The sequence below is a fragment of the Nuphar pumila genome, chromosome 11 (assembly GCF_984573655.1).
Source record: "Nuphar pumila chromosome 11, dmNupPumi1.hap1.1, whole genome shotgun sequence".
NCBI classification, from domain to species: domain Eukaryota; kingdom Viridiplantae; phylum Streptophyta; class Magnoliopsida; order Nymphaeales; family Nymphaeaceae; genus Nuphar; species Nuphar pumila.
In genome coordinates this window covers 9182178-9201622 of record NC_143259.1, presented here as the reverse complement: position 1 = coordinate 9201622, position 19445 = coordinate 9182178, and the positions used below count along the sequence as shown (strand labels likewise).

Below are 19445 nucleotides of genomic sequence, written 5' to 3'. Positions count from 1 at the left end.
AATGAAGCAAATGAAGCCTGTGTCAAGTCTTAAAACATTACTTTCCTAAAGCAGAATATGCTGAAATCAGTTCATTTAATTATCGTTATAAGAAGTGGATGCTTTTCAAGCAGAGTTTGGTATTGAAAATTAAAGTTAAAGTCGTTATCTTATGTCAATTTCATACTACTGCGCATGTGAAAGGGAAAGGTATATCTATCCCTGTTTTTTCAGTCATATGTCAAAACTGGATATTCTTGCCTGTGCATATGGTTATGTTTTTTAAGGGGTTTCTGTGCATGTAAATTCCAATAAACAAGTCTTGGATTTTCTCTTTTGCTTTTGGGAGCTTAATTACATGATAGTTTTCTTGGTATTGTTTTCATTTATAATTAGTTGTATGGCTTTGTTGCAGAATCGCAATCATTATAAGGAACCTACTTCATTGTTTGAGCACTTTATTATTGTGGGTCTTCATTCAAATGCTAACGTTGAAGCTACAGAAGACGCTTTTGCAAAGAGGAAGATGTGGGAGTCAGAGATTGCAAAATCTGAAATCTTAGATCTCAGAAAGCTTCCACACCGTGGTCCTCCAGTTCCTACATTAGAGCCACAGGTAATTCTGTTAGTTAACAGAGGTTAATCAAGCGATTCTTGCTTGCTTGATCTCTTGAAAATATATCACAAGGAAAATGCATTCTGTGACAAAGGTGCAGGAAAATCTAACTGCTTTGATACATCAAGATTAGTTCATGCAGAAAAGTAGGATTTTGACAGAATCAATTCAAACTTCCAATTCACAACTGAGATGTAGCTGAAGTGAAAAACTCAGTTTTATGATAAGATCTAGATGCTGAATCTTGAAAATGTAGTTGATCTAGGTTGTGCTTTTCGAACAGTTCCTATTGGCTGATTCACTTATGCACATCTTCATGATTTTTGACATGTTAAATTTTACAATTTTTTGTTTTTAGTTCCTTGGCATATTGTATTGTTTGTTGTCATGCAGATTCTCTTCAAGTATCCTCCTGGAAAGATGCTGACGATGCGTGCCAAGGATTTACCTGCATTTTGTTTTCCTGGGGGAGTCAAGGTGTGGTGTACCTGGTTTCTATTAATGTATGATTCAGATGTTGTCATATCATATACTGTTTGTTATTAGAGTTCATTGTATGTGCCCTTGTACAATTTCAAAGTGAGTCTCTTATGTGTTGCCCATATTGGTTCTTGGATTATCTGAACTTTGGCTTGTGACTTGTGATCTACAACCTATGTTACCTAGACAGTGATGAGATCGATCTGAGTAAGAAGTGTCAGACACTTCAAACTTTGAAAAATTAGACGTGGATGCACACACACACATAAAGGCATTTATACATACATACATGCATATATATGAGAAGAGGAAAATGGTGTGACAAGGGACAGAAGGGAAAGAAGTGAGATGAGGGAAAAAGAGGTCACCTATTCTCAACTAGAGGATTGAGCAAACCCGCCTGACTTGATGTGATATATGGGAGCGTGAACAGGGGATAGAGAGGGAGAGAGGAGGAGGAGGCGAAGAACGGAAGAAGCTATGTGAAAAAACCCAGAAAAAAAAATTGCATCATGAAAAAGTAAAATAGGTAATTTGTAAGATCCTTGAAATTTAGATGGAAAATTGCTACACTTTAAGAAAATGAAACTCAAAAAGGCCATTCAGTGCTAGTGATCATCATTGTTCACCATATAATTAATACTTTAAGAAAACAAAAGATAATTATAAAATATCAGATTATTTTAAAGTGTTTATATACCACTCATGGAGTCTCCTGCACTTGACACGTCTTGCCTAGTATTTCCAATAGTCTTGGACACTCGTAGTTCGAATATGACCATGTCAAAGCTATGTCAAGAAGTGCCGGTGTCGGACACGACTGGGCACATACACATTGGACCTACAGGAGTGTCTAGATAACATAGCGTACAACCAATGTTGCAGCCTATTAGAGTCTTGAGGCATCTAGCTGCCTGCAATGTATACTGTAGTCTGTAACCCTTATTGTGACTCCTGCATTACTTTGATTATGCTGTCTGATAAGACATTATCTTGCTGGACTGTTTGATATTTGGCTAGAATATATCGATGTTCACATGAACATCTATCGATTCTAGTTTGGGAGGTTGTTCCACATATAACAGATTTTCACCTTAAGCCTTGATTGTAGAAGATCCTGAATCAAAATGTGTGACTAAGAACATCAAATCTAAGATTAGTACCAGTCATAAGATCAGTTTACGAGTGTTGTCAACTAGCTCTTATTAGTTGGACTGTGGATACAAGTTTGTTTGCACTTGTACATTACCAGTTTGTCTGACATGATTCTGTTTGTTGTGCGCTTGAACTCATTGGCGTAAGACAATATCACATCAAACAAAATCTTAGTCATGTGATGAGTTTGCAATTAGTTTGACTGGGGATTCAAGATCCTTTACACTCATAGGTTACCGGCTTGCTTGTCTGATTTGATCTTACATGTATTAACTATTGACAGAACATCATAATATCACAACCAGCAAAATGGAGCTGGTCTGATTGCATGTGAAATTTGATGTGACTGAGGCACCTAAATATGTGAACTTGGTTAGAAGTTCACAATTCAACAGATTGAGATGTTTTTGGCTTGAAAGTATGTCTGAACACCAGGGGTAGTTGATCATAAGAGGATAGATCACAGTAGGAAATTGCGGAAGACTCCTGATCTTTGTTAGATAAACTCAACATGATTCATGATGCATGTCTCATCATTGTGGGACCTTGGTCTAGCTTATCTTCACCGACCACCAAAAACAAATGTATAGTTTTTGATGGGTTAATATTTGCTACTGTCACCATGAGGTACAAACACCATTTTTTCCTTTTCATTGTTTTGATGTTTTTCGTGTATCTAACTCATAGTTGTGATATATATATATATATATGCGCTTGGATCGTTCAATTATGACATGTAGGTATGATTTTGGAAGGCTTCAAAAATTGATGGCCCACAATGTCTGATATTTTCCTGACAACTAAAATCATGTTTTAGGTCTAAAAAACATGATCCAAAATTCCAATTGTGAATTCCTAGCATTTGGACCATACTGAATCTATCTATGAGGTCCGATTGGATCAAACAACCTGCGCCTATGTGATCTAGAGGCATCTTGTAACTTATAGGTTTCTGGCACCTTGGAGCTCTTCTTTTATTATTCTGCCTTGGCTTTTATTCTTGTATCTAATTTCTGTTGTACATCAGTTAAGAGTGAAAAAGGCCTTCTTTTATATCTCTTCCTTGGATGGAATGATAGAGCTTGAGAAGTCACCACAGCCCTGGAGCCTGCTTGGTTGAGACTTCTTAATTCTTGGGATAACTAATTTCTTTCTTTATGAAAGATGCTAAAATGCTGAGTTCTGAAGCTTCTCTCCCAGTTTAAATGCAAGGCTTGGATTTCAGCTAAGCATTGTACTCTATTTACCTTCAGATTCTTTAGGTCAAGCCTTTTTTTTGAGAGAGAAAGTGAAATAGTATTAAAGAAGCGTGTGACCAGAAATCACCACCAAAAGCAATACAGGGAAGAGGGAATGTACAAGAAATATAGGTCAAACCGTTAATAGGTTTCTGATTGAATGCATCTGATTTATTCAGCAGCATGGAGATTCCTTCTTCCAACGGTTGATAGTGTGTTGAATCAATTTGTAACTTTGTGGTGACTTCTTGTAGTTTTTCTTTTGTGCTTCTGCAATATTCTTTGTGTCTTCTGGTACAAATTTCTTTTGGTTTTGCCTAAAAAGTAAGGTTTTGCTTCCCTTCTGATCATTCTAATTTTATGATGTTGCTTTTTGTGCTTCAGCATTTTAGAGGCGGCATGTTTCTCGATTATAAATTGAATTGTTGCTTGATGGATTTGCTGCTGTTTTTCATGCCTCAGTTATAGATAGATGGTTATTTGATAGCTGTGGCAAAAAATGCAGGCTCACTTAATGGAGAGGACACCGTCTATGAGTGATTTGAATGAAGTTTTGTATGGGCAGGTATTCTCCTTATATATTTTTATACCACCTATCTCATGCATCACATTAACTGTTTTCTTCAGTTCTGTTACTTTGTTGCTGTCTATGACAACAACACAACCCCCCCAAAAAAGAATCTTTTTCCATGATTCTAGTTATAAATTAACATCCTTAACTTTATTGTAAAAAAGTATCTATATTCTTCTATAAACAAGCAAACCCTTTTATATGCCTGGTAATTCCCTTTGCGACCTCTTTGTGTGGGTTAGTGGGAGAAGTACACAAATTGGTATTACCCGATTCACTGAGGAAAGTGATGGTACCTGTTGTACTTCTATCCACTGTTATACCAGCACACGGATCAATTGATTTGTGTTGATTCATGTGGCTAGACATTTACATGGTTTAGGTTAGTTATCTGGAATTTGGAATTTGGGATAGTCAAAGTTGTAATGGAATTCTTGAAGTGATTGCATCTCTTGAATGGTGTTTCATGTGAACACAGATATCCATGAAGGTATGGTTATAGAGCATATGTGTTTTATGTGCATATACCAGCTTGGCATAGGACACTTTTCTCATAGATTTATTGGTAGAATTGCACATTAAGTTGGTTGGAGAGAGTATTATGTGCATATACTGGCTTGGCGAAGGACACTTATTGTGGATTTATTCGTAGAATTCTGCATCTTCATTGATGAGCTTTCAACACTTATTTATGGTACTAATAGGTTTTCTTGGTTGGTGGGGGAAAATATGTTTTTCTTGACATCTTACTGGAAACCGACTGATTGGTTGTGGTTAAAATTTCTCAGTACTCCTAGCAGCATATTCCTAGGTGGTGCTTTTTTTACAGAAAATGGAGCATCAGCTAAGCCAAATTTAGAGCGTTATTTTGAGATAATGGTGCACATGCTTGGGTGCTTCTTGCCAAAATGTGACAAAAAAACGTTGATGCAGAAGTGGTTCTTCCCTTGTCAGATGTACAGATAGCATGCATGTCTTGGGGAGTGCTAACCTTTGTGACCTCTGACCAACATAATCAGTGAGTCCCAAGATTCTTATAGGCAATTCCGATCCTTCTCCTCGAGGACTTATTCATGAGATTTTGTAACAAAGATATCAACCGGTTCCTTTATCAATAGACTAGCTAAATGCCTCTGGTAAAATGCAATTGCAAATTCAAGAATAGTTACTTCTTTTATATGTCCTTTTCATAACATTCAACCATAAAACGTGGATTCCGAAGCAACTCTTCCTTTCTCAGGTACATGGGGTGTTAATATTCGTGTCCCTCATGTTCATCAGCATATTTAGTGAAGCACATTATGTAGCTTCAGTGGCTATTCATTTTTGTAGCTTTGTCAATATGGACTTGAAAAACATGTAGAAGATCTTATAATGGAAAGATTCAGACCCTTCTTCTCAAGGACAGACTTATGAGATTATGTAACAAAGATATATATCAGATCTTTATTAATTAAAAGAAGGGAAATTTTCAAAATAGTACCTAAATAATGGGCATTAATCAATTACATCAAACTTTTTCCCTGTTAATCAAAATAGTACCTAAATAGTGGTGTTCTTTGAACATAGGTGGTGTTCCTACGCCATCAAAGCTCCTCCTTTTCTTTCTCCCCAAAAAATCAAGCTCCAATGAGGCCATCCTCATCATTTGGGGTGGGGTTTTATTGTTGTTGCTTTAAATTGAATGTTTTGCATGTTTTTTTAATTGATGTTCATGACTTGGAAAAGGTCTTGCGAGTGTAGAAAGTGATCAACATGCTGGAAGCTTTATTGACCATAGGAAAAGGCCCCTGGTTGTGGAAAATGGCCAGCATGATGGTGCCTTTGTAATGAAAGAGGGAGGAGCGGCGGAAGCACCAATAAAGCAAATCACTCTTCAAGAGTGATTCCAAGAGCCAAGAACACAAACACTAAAAGTGTATACAAAAACCCACAAAAGGAAAAAATGACAAAAAGTCATAAGTTGGATATTATTGAAGAAAAGAAAAAGAGGGTAAACAACCCTTGCAATACAAGAGGAAAACCTCCTCTATTTATAGAGGAGGGAGCCATGTAGAAGGGACCACAAGGGGCTCCCATGTAGTCGTTGGGAGCCCCAACGGTCATAAATATGACCGTTGGGGCCCCAACGACTACATGTATGGGGCCCTTGTGGTCTTACAAAAAGATAAAAACTAAAAAGAAAAAAGAAAAGAAAAAAGGAAAAAAGAAGAAAGGAAAAATAGAAAAAGGGAAAAAGGGGTTACATGGGGTTTTACCAAAATACCCCTATCGGGTATTTTGAGAATCAAAAAGGGAAAAACTGTATATATATACATATATGTATATATATACTTATATATATACGTATGTATATATATATATATAAGTATATGTATATATATATTTATATATACATAATTTAACAGCCTTATACTGGAAATTGTTGATTTAAAACAATGTGAAAAAGGATTTCTTGTGACCGTGCAATCATATGGATCCTGCCCATCATCTATAGATCTTGATCACAACCTGGGGGAGGCAGTAAAATTTCCTGTTTGATTGTTGTCGTATCAAAGAAGGAGCATCATCAAGAGGATTCCAGGAAGTAACATCTTGTGTCTACTGGTTGACATATAGATGTCAAAGAATGCTAAATGTCTGTGATGTGTTTCCTGTATGGAGTGTGGAGGCAGGCACCATCAGTACTGATGATTGTGCTGTCACTTTCCTAGGAGTCATGGAAGAATAATATTCCATCAGTCTACAAAAGGTTTTTTGTTATACTGATATTGGTCACACTGTGGCTGGGAAGGCAGGTCTTGACTTTTGAGGCTGGTTTTTGGAAGCATTACCATGTTATTTGAAGTATGTGGCAATATGTGACATTGGGTATTGGGTAATAACATTGTCTATCTGGCAATCTATCCCTCTGCTTGATTACTATGTGTGGGAATAAGCTTTTGCTTGTTCATCCTGCTTGTTTGTCATGTAGTTTGCCCTACTGTGTTTTGAGATTTTATTGTTGAGACCAATGTTGTGAAAAGTGTTGAGGCGAAGTGATGCCTTTTGAATTGAAGAATGAAAAAGTGACATACAAAATGGCCATGTTTATGATATGATTAAGCTTATGATTAATTAAAAGGTGATGTTATGACACCATACTTAAATCCAAAAATATAGGATGGCCATCTGTATCATTTGACAAGGTTTTGATTGTCAATGAAAAAAATTCATACATCAAATGAACCCACAAAAATTGCAATTTGGTATAGTGTAGTAAACTTTTAGAATGTGGTGTTAAAGTAAGACAGACTAAAATCAAAGGCAACCATGGATATGTTTAAAAAGCAGCCAAAAAAATCCATCTCTAACCAATGGGGGCTCCGCTTGTCTGGTAGGAGCAGCTAGTGCACGCCACCTTGTGTTGGGGTATTGCATGTTAAATCCCAATAGTATAGATGTATAACTGGTAGGGGTCTAACTAACCTCAGCTTGCCTTTCAAAAAAAAAAAAGAATGGGAAGAGAGAGAGACGAGATGAGACTCTCAACAATGACAAAGAGAGAGAGGAGGGAGAGAGAGAGAGAGAGATGAGGAAGTGTACCTGTTGGCTTCTTCTTCTTCTTCTTATTATTATTATTATTATCTGCCAAAGACGCAGGGAAAGCAATGAGACCGAGAGGGCTATTTAGCCCTAAAATTGGGTCAAATTGGGGCTTTGACCCCCATTTGACCCGATAAATACCCCCATTTGACCTAATAAATATGAGGCGCACGCCTCATGCTTAAGGCATGCCTCGCCCTGAGGCGCACACCTCATAGCGTATGAGGCATACGCCTTAGGCTAGCGCCTCAAGGCGAGGCACGCTTTTAACAACACTAGTTGAGACTAGATTATGCTGATTAGTGCAAATCATTCTTTTTCTGACATGCGTGTTATTCTTTTTCCTTGCAGGAACATCTGAGCAGAGATGATTTGGCTTTTATATTTTCACTCAAAGTAAGTTCTTGGTTATTTGTTTTCGGCTCAATTAGTTCAGAATGGATGAATGGTAAATTAGGTTGTCATTCAGATATGTCAGTGTGCTTTTAACAGTTATCAGGGATTGATTTTGTTCTCTCATATCCATCTTGGTTTGATCCTTGTGGCTTTAACTAATAATTGTGTCTGTTCTTTATAATATAGAGTTGGGCCACAGATTTATCCTAGGTCAGTATTTTGATTTAAAAGATCATTTCACCACTTTGTATGTTATGTTGGTTCAGCCGGTTGTTTTTAGGAGCATATTTTTATTGGTGTTTGCCATCTATTTATGTATTGGCATGTATGTGCTCCTTTGTGGAGCTTGCTTCCACTTAATGTTTAATTGGATATGTTGGCATGCAGCAAACAACATGGCGATTATATGATAGTAATCTGGTTAATAGTTGTCCTTGTGTTAGTTGCGAGGGTAATGGAGTTCCATGTTCTGCTTTGATCCAGTTGCAAGAATTTGAGTCCTAAACTTCTGTTAATTTTGCCAAGTTATAAAGTTGCATATTCCATATGTTGGTTTTTGTATTTTTTCCCATTTATGTCGAAGTTTAAAAGTAGAGGTGCTTCTGAATTTTTGTCAGCAGGTCAGCATCTTGTGTGCTATCCTTTTTCCAGTGTAGTGTGTTAATTATTCCAGGTGCATTCACAAATACTACACTTGTCTTAGAGATGTGATAATGTGCTTAAGGTTTTCACTGGTTTCATGATGCAGTTCATTAGATATGGTCGTCTCTAGTATCTGTCATTGTTTATTTTCTCTTCAGATTTAAACGTGTATCAAGATGCTTATGAGGTGTTATTTGTTTATTTTTTACAGGTTGCGGGCAATGCAACCTTATATGGGGTGTGTTTGCAAGTCCAAGAAATTGTGCAGAGGCCACCTGGCATATTAGGTGTTGTATCACCCCTATCACAGTCGCCTGGTTGCAGCCGGTTTTTGGTTTCTGCACCTCGTTGTTACTGCTTACTTACAAGAGTCCCATTCTTTGAGCTGCATTATGAGATGTTAAATAGGTTTGTCTCTTCCTTGCCTGTATGATTAATAAGTGATAATTGATAGTCAGATTCTACACAATTTTTAGTAACTCATTATTTGATCATTGGATTACTCAAGTTGGCTAGTTTTCTTTTACAATCTTCTTAAAAGAGTTCCTTTTCATGGTTATTTATTATGTGTACTAGATGGAAGGCAGTGTCCCAAAATTCCACTACTTTCTTGTTTTTTGTTCAAGACATTGTATCTTAATGGCTATTTTTTTTGTGGTAACAGCATTATTGCGCAAGAACGCTTGGATAGAATATCACAATTTGTTAATGAAATGACGTTAACAGATTATGTTCCTCCAATGATCAGAATGCGGGAACAGATGAATGCCATTTCGGATTCTTTGAATGGGGAAAATGTGAGTGACTGGATGACTTATGCTATTCCTGTTGACAGTGTGTTAGGGCTTGCTGCAGCAGCTGCTGGGCTTATATCAAATAATGAGGTGAACTCTTTCTCATTCAGAGCATCAGAACCCCAAACCCCTGAAAGTCTTTCTGCTAGTGAGGCATCTGATTTGAGCCAATCAAGGGAATGGGATAAGGACACAAGGAAAAACCTGCATTACAATGATGGTTATGTATCTGAGGCCTCAGAATCCTTCTCTGATAGTTTTGACAGGACTAATGGAAATTATGAAAATGGTCGAGTTTCACCAGAGGCTGGGATGTTTCAGTTCTCCACGAGTCGCCCTATAGAGCGTGTTGAAAGTTCTGAGTCCCTAATAAGGTAGAAAAATTATGTGATGTTCTCTGGTTAGGATTTTTAATTTGATTTTTTCTCGGTAATGATTTTGATTTTTACTGAAATGTGTTTTCCTTGGCTTTTTATTACACATTTCCTTTATTGTTCTTTTTTATTCTTTGTTTTATGTTTCTCATTTTGCATCATGATTATGAATACTTCCATTTTTGTGCTTTCCTCTGTTAAATTATGTACATAATCATATAATGTAATATATATATTATATATATATATATGGTAATACATATACATATATTAATATATATGTATATGTATCTACTCAAATATATATATATAAAATATATATTTCCATTTGTTTAGTCATAAGGGTAGTTTAGTCTTTTCCTCTATTTTTGCGCACATTCACTTTATGGATGTGATTGTAATTATTTTTATTTTCTTTTTTTTTTGTTTTTTTATTTCTTTTGTAAGTGTACCAAAAGGTACCTTGGGGGGCCCACCAACATAGACGTTGGGCCCTCTCCAACGGTCACATTTGTGACCGTTGGAGGGGCTCCAACGTCTATGGGTGGAGCCCCTCCAAGGCCCCTCTTGTGATGTTATAAATAGGGGTTCTCCCCTTTGTATTTTCTCATGGCTTTGAGTCAAAGCCCAAGTTCTCAATAAATTGATTCCATTGTTTTTATGCCTTTGTGCATTTGTGAGTTATTTGTGGGTTGTGCTCTTTGTGCACAAGTGTTCTAAAGTGTTCTTATTGTGCTTTCGTGGTGGGTTCAATATCAAGAATATTAAGGTCTTGATATTAGTATCTTGTTAGAGATTCTTTCACATGGTATCAAAGCCTCGTTGGATGAAAGAAGATCGTGTATCTCGGCTCTTGTGAAGCACTTCGAAAATCGTGCCCTCAAGCTAGTGAAGATTTTGAGTAAAGCATTTGCTCCGGGCAATATTTTAGAAGCAAATTTTGTCAAGAAAAGGTTGAAAATCCGTTAAGGTACGCTTTATTTTCCATCTTCTCCTCTCCATAATGGGTGAAAAAGACTCCCACTTCTCCCTTGGTTTTAAACTTAGTGGTTCGAACTACCATGTTTGGGCCGGCAACATGGAAGCCCATATCAAAGGGAAAGGTCTTTGGGGTTATGTTCAAGGTTCCATATCGGAACCCGAACCCAAGCTTTCTATTATAGAGAAAGGGGAGATTAAAATTCTTGAAGGAGAAGATAGACAAAAGGCCTTAGAAGAATATTCCAAAAAGCATGATGAGTGGGAAATGTAGAACTTCAAGATATTGTCTTAGATTTTTTCGTCCGTAGAAACCAAGATCAATGCAAACATCATCAAGTTTAAAAGGGCCTCCGAAGCTTGGTTATACCTTGAAAAAATGTATACGTCAAGGGACTTGTCTCACAAATACTACCTCCAAAAGAAAGCCTTGACTCTTCAACAAAATGATTTATCTATTCGGGAATATTTTGCCGAATTATCATCTATTTGGGACGAGCTTGCCATGCTCGAACCAAAATGGAGCAGAGAAGCTATTGAATTAAGGCACAAACAACTAGAGGAAGATCGTTTCTTAAACTTCCTAAATGGTCTTAGACCCGAATTTGAGCAAATTCGGTCCTCCCTTCTATCGGCTTTTACCTCCCCATCTATTGAAGATGTCATCACCAAGCTAAGTGGTGAGGAAACACGTATGGGGATTAGTAAAAATAACCCAAGCATTCTTGCTATACCTTCTCAAAATGACTATGAAGTGGTCAATGCCGTGTCAAAACCCGGTAATAATTTGAAGACCTACAAACCGCCCCATTTCAAAAATCAAGGGCAAAATGATCGATATGGCAAGAGAGATTATAGCAAATTAACTTGCCATTTTTGTAAAGAACCGGGACATATCAAACCCAATTGTCCCAAATGGAAGAAATTCCTCGCCGCAGCTTTAGCATCCCAATCAGAGGAACGGCCTTCAACATCAAATGGATCTCTTTCGCTTCATCAAATTATGGATGCTCTTCAACCTCTTCTCAAAGGAGGCACTTCTGGAGCCGCTATGTCATCTTCTTCCTCTCTTGGTAAGACATCTTGGCTACTTGATTCTGGTGCTTCATTTCATGACTCCAAGTCATTGTTTTCTTTCTAATTATTCTGAAAATCGCCTTCCATCTTTTGTCTCAACCGCGGATGGAACCCCTCTTGAAATTAAAGGAATGGGCAATTTTGAAAAACAAGACTTCTTTATCCCAAAAATTCGTCTTATTCCAAAACTAAACTTAAATTTACTTTCCGTTTCTCAACTCTCGGACTATGGTTGCGATATAAAATTCTCTTCTAATAAATGTTGGATACAGGATCGCCAGTCCGGGAAATTGATTGGGGAAGGCTCTAGGAGAGGAGACCTCTACTATGTTGATTTTCTTAAAATTCCCAAGAATCAATTTTGTAATGTTGCTCAAAACAAAGATATTTATGTATGGCATAAGAGATTGGGTCATCCCAACATTGTTAAAATCTCTTATTTGCCTTTTATTAAGCATATTTGTAATGAAAATTTTGTTTGTAATGAATGTATTCTTGGAAAAATGAGAAGTCTTCCTTTTCCTCAAAGATCCATGTTTACAACAAAATCTTTTGAAATCATTCACTCCAATGTATGGGGTCCAGCTCCGGTGATATCCAAGGGAGGCTTTTCTTACTATGTTATCTTTGTGGATGATTTCACTAGGTTTAGTTGGATATATTTTCTTAAACATAAATATGAAGTTTTTTCAACTTTTAAAACATTTCATATGATGATTTTAAATCAATTCAATGAAAATTTTAAAATTTTTAGAACCGATTCGGGTGGCGAATACCTTTCCAATGAATTTAAAAGCTATCTTGAAAACTACGGAATTCTCCATCAAAAGTCTTGTCCCAAAACCCCCCAACAAAATGGGTTGGCTGAACGGAAACATAGGCATATTATTGAAACCACACGAACTTTGCTCATTTCTCAAAATATACCGAAAAAACTTTGGGCGGAGGCCGCTCTTACTTCTGTCTATCTCATAAATAGACTTCCATCTAAAAACTTGAACAAGATTTCCCCGTTTGAAAAGTTATACGAAAAAGAACCTGATTATAGCAGGTTAAGAGTTTTTGGATGTAAATGTTTTGTCCTTACTGATAAAAATGACAAACTCTCCCCTAAGGCCATTCCTTGTGCCTTTCTTGGTTACTCTGAAACTCATAAAGGTTTTCGCTGTTATGATGTTAAGAGTGATAAACTTTATGTTTCCAGAAATGTAAGCTTCTTGGAAAATGTTAGTGGTTTCGAAAAACTTGAAACTGATGACGAGAATATAGACTATTCTTTTCAGTTTGATTTATTAACTGAAAATGATGATACTAGCGATGATGAAACAAATCAAAATGATGAAACTCATTCTGATTAACCCATTAATGAAGAACCACATAGAGATCCTATAACCTACTCTCATAGAGATAGGAGTTCTTTTAGAAGTGCCCTCGAAAGATATGATAGTGAGTCTACCCCTTCAAGTGAAGGAAATCTTCGTAGGACCGAAAGATCAAGAAAACCACCTTCTAGGTTCATCTCATATGAGTCTTTTTCACCAAAATATAGAGCCTGTCTAAGCGCCATTCACTCGTACATAGAACCTAGGGATTTCGAGGAAGCACAAAAATGCCCGGAATGGATAGTTGCTATGAATAATGAACTTGAAGCCCTAAAGAAAGCAAAAACCTGGGAGTTTCAAGACCTTCCTAAAGATAAGAAAGCAATAGGGTGTAGATGGGTTTTTAAAGTCAAAACTAAGAGTGATGGGTCTCTTGAGAGATATAAGGCCCGCTTAGTTGCAAAAGGATATGGTCAAAAATATGGGATTGATTATGAGGAGACTTTTGCCCCCGTTGCTCGGATGGTCACCGTCCGATGTCTTATAACCGTTGCTTCAATAAATAAATGGAACATCTATCAGATGGATGTTAAGAATGCGTTTTTAAACGGAGATTTAAACGAAGAAGTATATATGGATGCTCCTGCTGGAATGGAGTACCCTAAAGGGAAAGTGCTTCGTCTTCGGAAAGCACTTTATGGTTTAAAACAAGCTCCCAAAGCTTGGTATGATAGGTTTAACTCCGTGATGTTAGACAATGGTTTTTCATCATGCTTTACTGATACTGCCTTGTTTGTTAGAAAATCTAATGCAGAGATTGTTATTCTGTTGCTATATGTGGATGACATGCTTATTACTGGGAGTGATTCTAAAGGGATTACAAGCATAAAATCCATTTTAAAGGATAAGTTTGAAATGTCTGACTTGGGTTTCTTAACTTATTTTTTGGGTATTGAGGTTGCATACTCTCATAGAGGGTATTTTTTGTCTCAAACTAAGCTTGCATCTGAGATTATTGACAGGTCAGGTATTACAAACGATAAAGTTTGTGAAACTCCTGCTATAGTAGGAGCAAAAATGAAGATTGATGATGGTGTTCCTCTCTCCGATCCTACTCCCTACAGGCAACTAGTAGGCTCGTTGATGTATCTAAGTATCACCAGACCAGATATCTCACATGCGGTGCATACGGCAAGTCAATTTCAGCATGCACCAACTTCTGTTCACATGGGTGCTATCTTGCGTGTCGTGAGATACCTAAAGCACACTATTAATAAGGGAGTTTTTCTGTCTTCCTCTTCTGAGTTAAAATTAATTGCTTATACTGACTCTGATTGGGGAGGTGACCCAAATAACCGTCACTCCACCACTGTTTTTGTGTATTCTTAGGAGACTCATTGATCTCATGGAGATGCAAGAAGCAACAAAAGGTATCTCTATCATCAACTGAAGTTGAATATCGTGCCATAGCGACTACTACCATGAAAATTGTTTGGATTCATCAGTTGCTGGAAGATATGGGAATCAACATTGAAGGGCCTACCAAGCTTTGCTGTGACAACAAAAGTGCGATTTATATTGCTAAAAATCACACTTTTCATGAGCGGACCAAACATATTGAGATGGACTGTCACTATGTTCGGGAAGCGTATCTCCACGGAATCATTGACCTTCCATATGTCACGTCCGAGTATCAGTTGGCAGATTTCTTCACTAAAGCCTTGTGTGCTCCGCGCTTCAACTTCCTTCTTAGCAAACTCTCAGTCATCCTGCCCTAAGTTTGAGGGGGGGTGTTAAATTATGTACATAATCATATAATGTAATATATATATTTTATATATATATGGTAATACATATACATATATTAATATATATGTATATGTATCTACTCAAATATATATATATAAAATATATTTCTATTTGTTTAGTCATAAGGGTAGTTTAGTCTTTTCCTCTATTTTTGCGCACATTCACTTTATGGATGTGATTGTAATTATTTTTATTTTCTTTCTTTTTTGTTTTTTTATTTCTTTTGTAAGTGTACCAAAAGGTACCTTGGGGGGCCCACCAACATAGACGTTGGGCCCTCTCCAACGGTCACATTTGTGACCGTTGGAGGGGCTCCAACGTCTATGGGTGGAGCCCCTCCAAGGCCCCTCTTGTGATGTTATAAATAGGGGTTCTCCCCTTTGTATTTTCTCATGGCTTTGAGTCAAAGCCCAAGTTCTCAATAAATTGATTCCATTGTTTTTATGCCTTTGTGCATTTGTGAGTTATTTGTGGGTTGTGCTCTTTGTGCACAAGTGTTCTAAAGTGTTCTTATTGTGCTTTCGTGGTGGGTTCAATATCAAGAATATTAAGGTCTTGATATTAGTATCTTGTTAGAGATTCTTTCACATCCTCTTCATTTATGTGACTGAGTTCTGCAGCATATAAACTTGTTCAGGTGGTTACTTCAATCAGAGCTGATAGGAAAGTGTATTTTCTATAATTTTGTTTACAAAAGCAGTCACTTTCAAATTTGTTATAAGTATATTACAGAATAAAACAGGTCTATTAATTGAGAGGGCTTGTTGATTCCCATCAATATGTTTATGCTCCTTTTTCCTCCTTTTTAATCTCTTGGCCATGAACGATTGGCAAATTCTTCCTCCTCTTCAACCCAAAGTGGATCAACTAAAGTTGATGTTAGATGAGGATCAATTCCACATCCTCTATGTGTGAGCCTGCAACTGCGTACTGCGACTCATGCACTGGTCTATGAACTTTATACATTCACTTTGTTAGTTGAATTCATTCTTTGTACATGATGTCTGTTTTCTAATATCATTGCTTCTTTTATAAAGCTGCAACCTGATTTTTTATGTGATTATATGTTACATAATCATGCTTTTCAAAATGGCTTTAAAGTTATTTTACATGTGCATGTAACCATTCATTCTTTGTGCTTTCTTCATGCAGTGATTGTCTTCTAATGTGTACTATGATCTGCACGTTCTGTGTATATACGGGTTTTTAGATGTCATACTATGATTCCAACAATGTGATTATCTATCACCATCATTTCGTCGACTTCCATTGTCATCATGAACCACAGTGTCATAACAATCTTAAGCTCATGCTACAATTCAGTGAGCACTTGAGATAATATTTCTCATGAGATGTAATGGAATTAATAGGATAAAATACCAATGACAGATGTTCAGTTGTGCTTATGGTGGAACCTTTAGTTGGAAGCTTTCTCTTTTTGGGGTGCTTATAGTTACACTTCGTTTATGTTTTATTTTAGACTTTAATTTAGAGTTTAGTTCTTTGGATCAATACTGAGGATTAGATGTGCATTTTTCAAAATGGTTTAAGAAGCTGTTGTTTCGATGTACTTGCTAATGCAGAAATTAAAATTTGTGACAGGCTAAATCAGAATTTGGTAATTGCCACTGATAGTTTTTCCCGAATAGTAAAGCATTGAGAAACTATTTATCTGAAAATGGCCATTTTTGCCACATTTTCAGAATGGGAACATTTAGATTGTGGACTTGAGCTTCCAATATTTACCAAATTTTGGTCTTAACCATTCTTTGTCTTTATAGTTGAGTTCTGCGAAAGTTTTATGTGGAGTCATGTTTTGGTCAAGAAAGAGGACAAATGTATCATATCTGATGTTCACTATGGACATTTCCATGACTTCGTGCTTCCATGTTGTGTAATTTGTCTGTTGTTTATTAAATTACTTATGCCACTGGTTTTGCGGACAGTTCTGCAATAAGCGTGGGCTCAGAAGAAGATGATGATGTGACATCCAAAATTGAGACAAATCATGCTGGTGAAAAAGTAATGGAGTGGGCAAAGGTCATTCACTTTCATCTGCATGCTTGAATTTTGCGTTGCTTGCCAAATAATAATCATGATATAATACTTTTTCTTTTACTTGCAACAGGTAAACAAGAATGATCTATTGCAGATAGTATGTGACTACTACTCCCTTCGTTTGCCACCACGAGGAACCGAAATAATTTTTCAGCCACTGGAGCATTTGCAGCCTATTAAATATTGCAGACCTGATGTGTCTGCACTGGATTTAGATGCTGGGTATTCTGAGTTTGGATTATCTAGTTCATCATTGGAAGTTGCAAAGGTAATTTGATTGGCACTTATTTGAATTTCTGTTGTGTAGAAACATTTATAGGTTGCTTCCTTTCTTTGCTGCATGAAACTTTTTGAATTGTAGTTGCTAAGTTTAAAAGTAATACTTATTGCAGTTTAATGCAAAATTAGCAGCTGCTGAGGAAGCTGCTTCATTATCAGTGTGGACAACTGCAACAGTTTGTCGAGCGCTTTCTCTTGAAAGTGTAAATATCTACCCAGTGCTACAGTTGTCTCTTATTATTTTGCATTTAGCATGTCTTTGGGTGCCATGGTACTTTGGCTCAGTTCTCCATTGAAGTTGGACCTCTACTCTATTGAATTCTCGATCTTGCATTCCTGCAGATATTTTAGGGAGATGTTCAGGATTTTGAGCTTGTACCTATTTTGGGCCAGAGTTAGAGCTTGGAATTCAGGCACTTCTGGAATCTTTTGGAAAGTGAACTCCAGAAATTGAGTCGGTCTCAATTGGAAATATGAACTGAATTTGAAGTCCAGTCCTAGAAAATGTCCTTTATATCTTTTTTCAAGAATTCTTGTGGATTGTAGAAGTTATATGTGAATAGTTTACCCATGGTTAGAATTTGAGCTTATTGTGGGGTAAACTTCTGTTATTATTGAAGATCCAGATGGAAAATTTGAATCTTATGATCAGTCTGAATTTGAAAGTGCATTTTTTTTATGTCTGCTGTCATTCACATTTGTAATATTCCTTGTGGTTGTTTATGCCATCAGTAGGAATAGAGCCCTCATGATTGTTCTTTTTTTTTTCTTCTTCCAGGTTCTGGCACTCCTTACTGGAGCATTGCTGGAGAAGCAAGTTGTGGTCATTTGTCCAAATTTGGTAAGGTCACCTTTGTCATAAATATGGATAATATAAGTCAAATTAAACATCATTTTTAGTCACCTAGGGTTAATTTTGTCTTGTGTTGCAGGGTGTTCTGTCAGCTGCAGTGCTGTCAATTGTCCCCATGATCCGCCCATTTGAGTGGCAGAGTTTGTTACTTCCAGTGAGTTTATGGAATATAACATGAGAAAATATTCACTTCTTTGCATGTTTAATGCATGCTAATAATTGTTTGCGCTACTTTTCATTGTTTAATAGTTTATAATTGTAGAACGATATGGATGCATCTTGTAAAAATGTATTTAATTTTAAAGTTTTTTGTTAGTTTGGTTTTAGAAAACTATTTTAAAGGGTTTTAAGCTGTATTGTCTTGGTATTTGTATTTTCCCTTATCATTGAGAAAGACTGCTGCTCTTCTTTCTACCGGTTATTAGATGTGAACTTTTTTGGAACTGGATCTTCAAATTGGTTCTTTGACAAGTTTTGTGGGTTGGAACCCAGCTTGGTTCAGAATATTCTTTGGGAGGCTACTGGTCGGCAATCAGTTGTTTTTAGGTGATAGGCTGTGTTACAGTTTTGACATTGGAGAACTTGGGATTCTGAGATGGGTCACTTGTCTATTCTCTGGTAACTTCTTTGCAGTAGTAAGGCATGTCTTCAGTTGGGGTAGGAAGTTTCATGGTTGAAACCGTATTGTTCAGGACCAAGTCTAATTGTAATTGGTGGAATGCCGGGAATTAGAATCACCGAGTTACAAGACATCCATTGCTTCATTGTTCGAATTTGACCTCCTTCCCTACCTCACAAGCATCTTGGGTAGGAAGTTTTATGGATGAAACCAAATTGTTCAGGACAGAGTATGATTGTAATTGGTGGAATGAACTGGAATTAGAATCACTAAATTACAAGACATCCATTGCTTTGTATTTGAATTTGATCTTCTTCCATACCTCACAAGCAGCTTAGCTGGTTCAATACTGCATTTGCTAGCTTCATGATAATGAAAGAGCTTGTACACATGCTTTGAAGCTACCCGATTATCTACTCAAGAGTTGAGTTCCTCTTCTCCAACCAACTGTAGCATGGAATCATCCCCTAGGTGTCTCTGTCAGGGAGGCATATTCTATGCGTGGATAGCCCATGAAGCCACGAGCATATTATAATGAAGTATGCAGAATTATAAATAACAAAGTGTAAAATACTTACAAGTCCAATAATGGACTATTACAAAGAGGATAGACAAGCACT

General features: G+C 36.8%; 1 protein-coding gene across 3 annotated transcripts in view; it reads left to right on the top strand.

Moving 5' to 3' along the window:
* Window positions 1-19445, top strand: part of LOC149821865 (uncharacterized) — an 84440-nt gene that overhangs the window by 7309 nt on the left and 57686 nt on the right. For 2 of the 3 annotated variants that reach the window (XR_016426042.1, XM_089981079.1), the window contains exons 3-13: window positions 395-595; window positions 989-1072; window positions 3974-4033; window positions 7976-8020; window positions 8874-9070; window positions 9327-9830; window positions 16963-17056; window positions 17145-17342; window positions 17467-17556; window positions 18132-18194; window positions 18286-18360. Coding sequence is in view for 2 of the 3 variants with exons in the window: in XM_089981079.1 (XP_089837205.1) it covers window positions 395-595; window positions 989-1072; window positions 3974-4033; window positions 7976-8020; window positions 8874-9070; window positions 9327-9830; window positions 16963-17056; window positions 17145-17342; window positions 17467-17556; window positions 18132-18194; window positions 18286-18360 (1611 nt within the window). In the remaining variant the exon portion in view is untranslated. The remainder of the gene's footprint in view (window positions 1-394; window positions 596-988; window positions 1073-3973; window positions 4034-7975; window positions 8021-8873; window positions 9071-9326; window positions 9831-16962; window positions 17057-17144; window positions 17343-17466; window positions 17557-18131; window positions 18195-18285; window positions 18361-19445) is intronic. The other variant, XM_089981080.1, reaches the window with a different exon arrangement.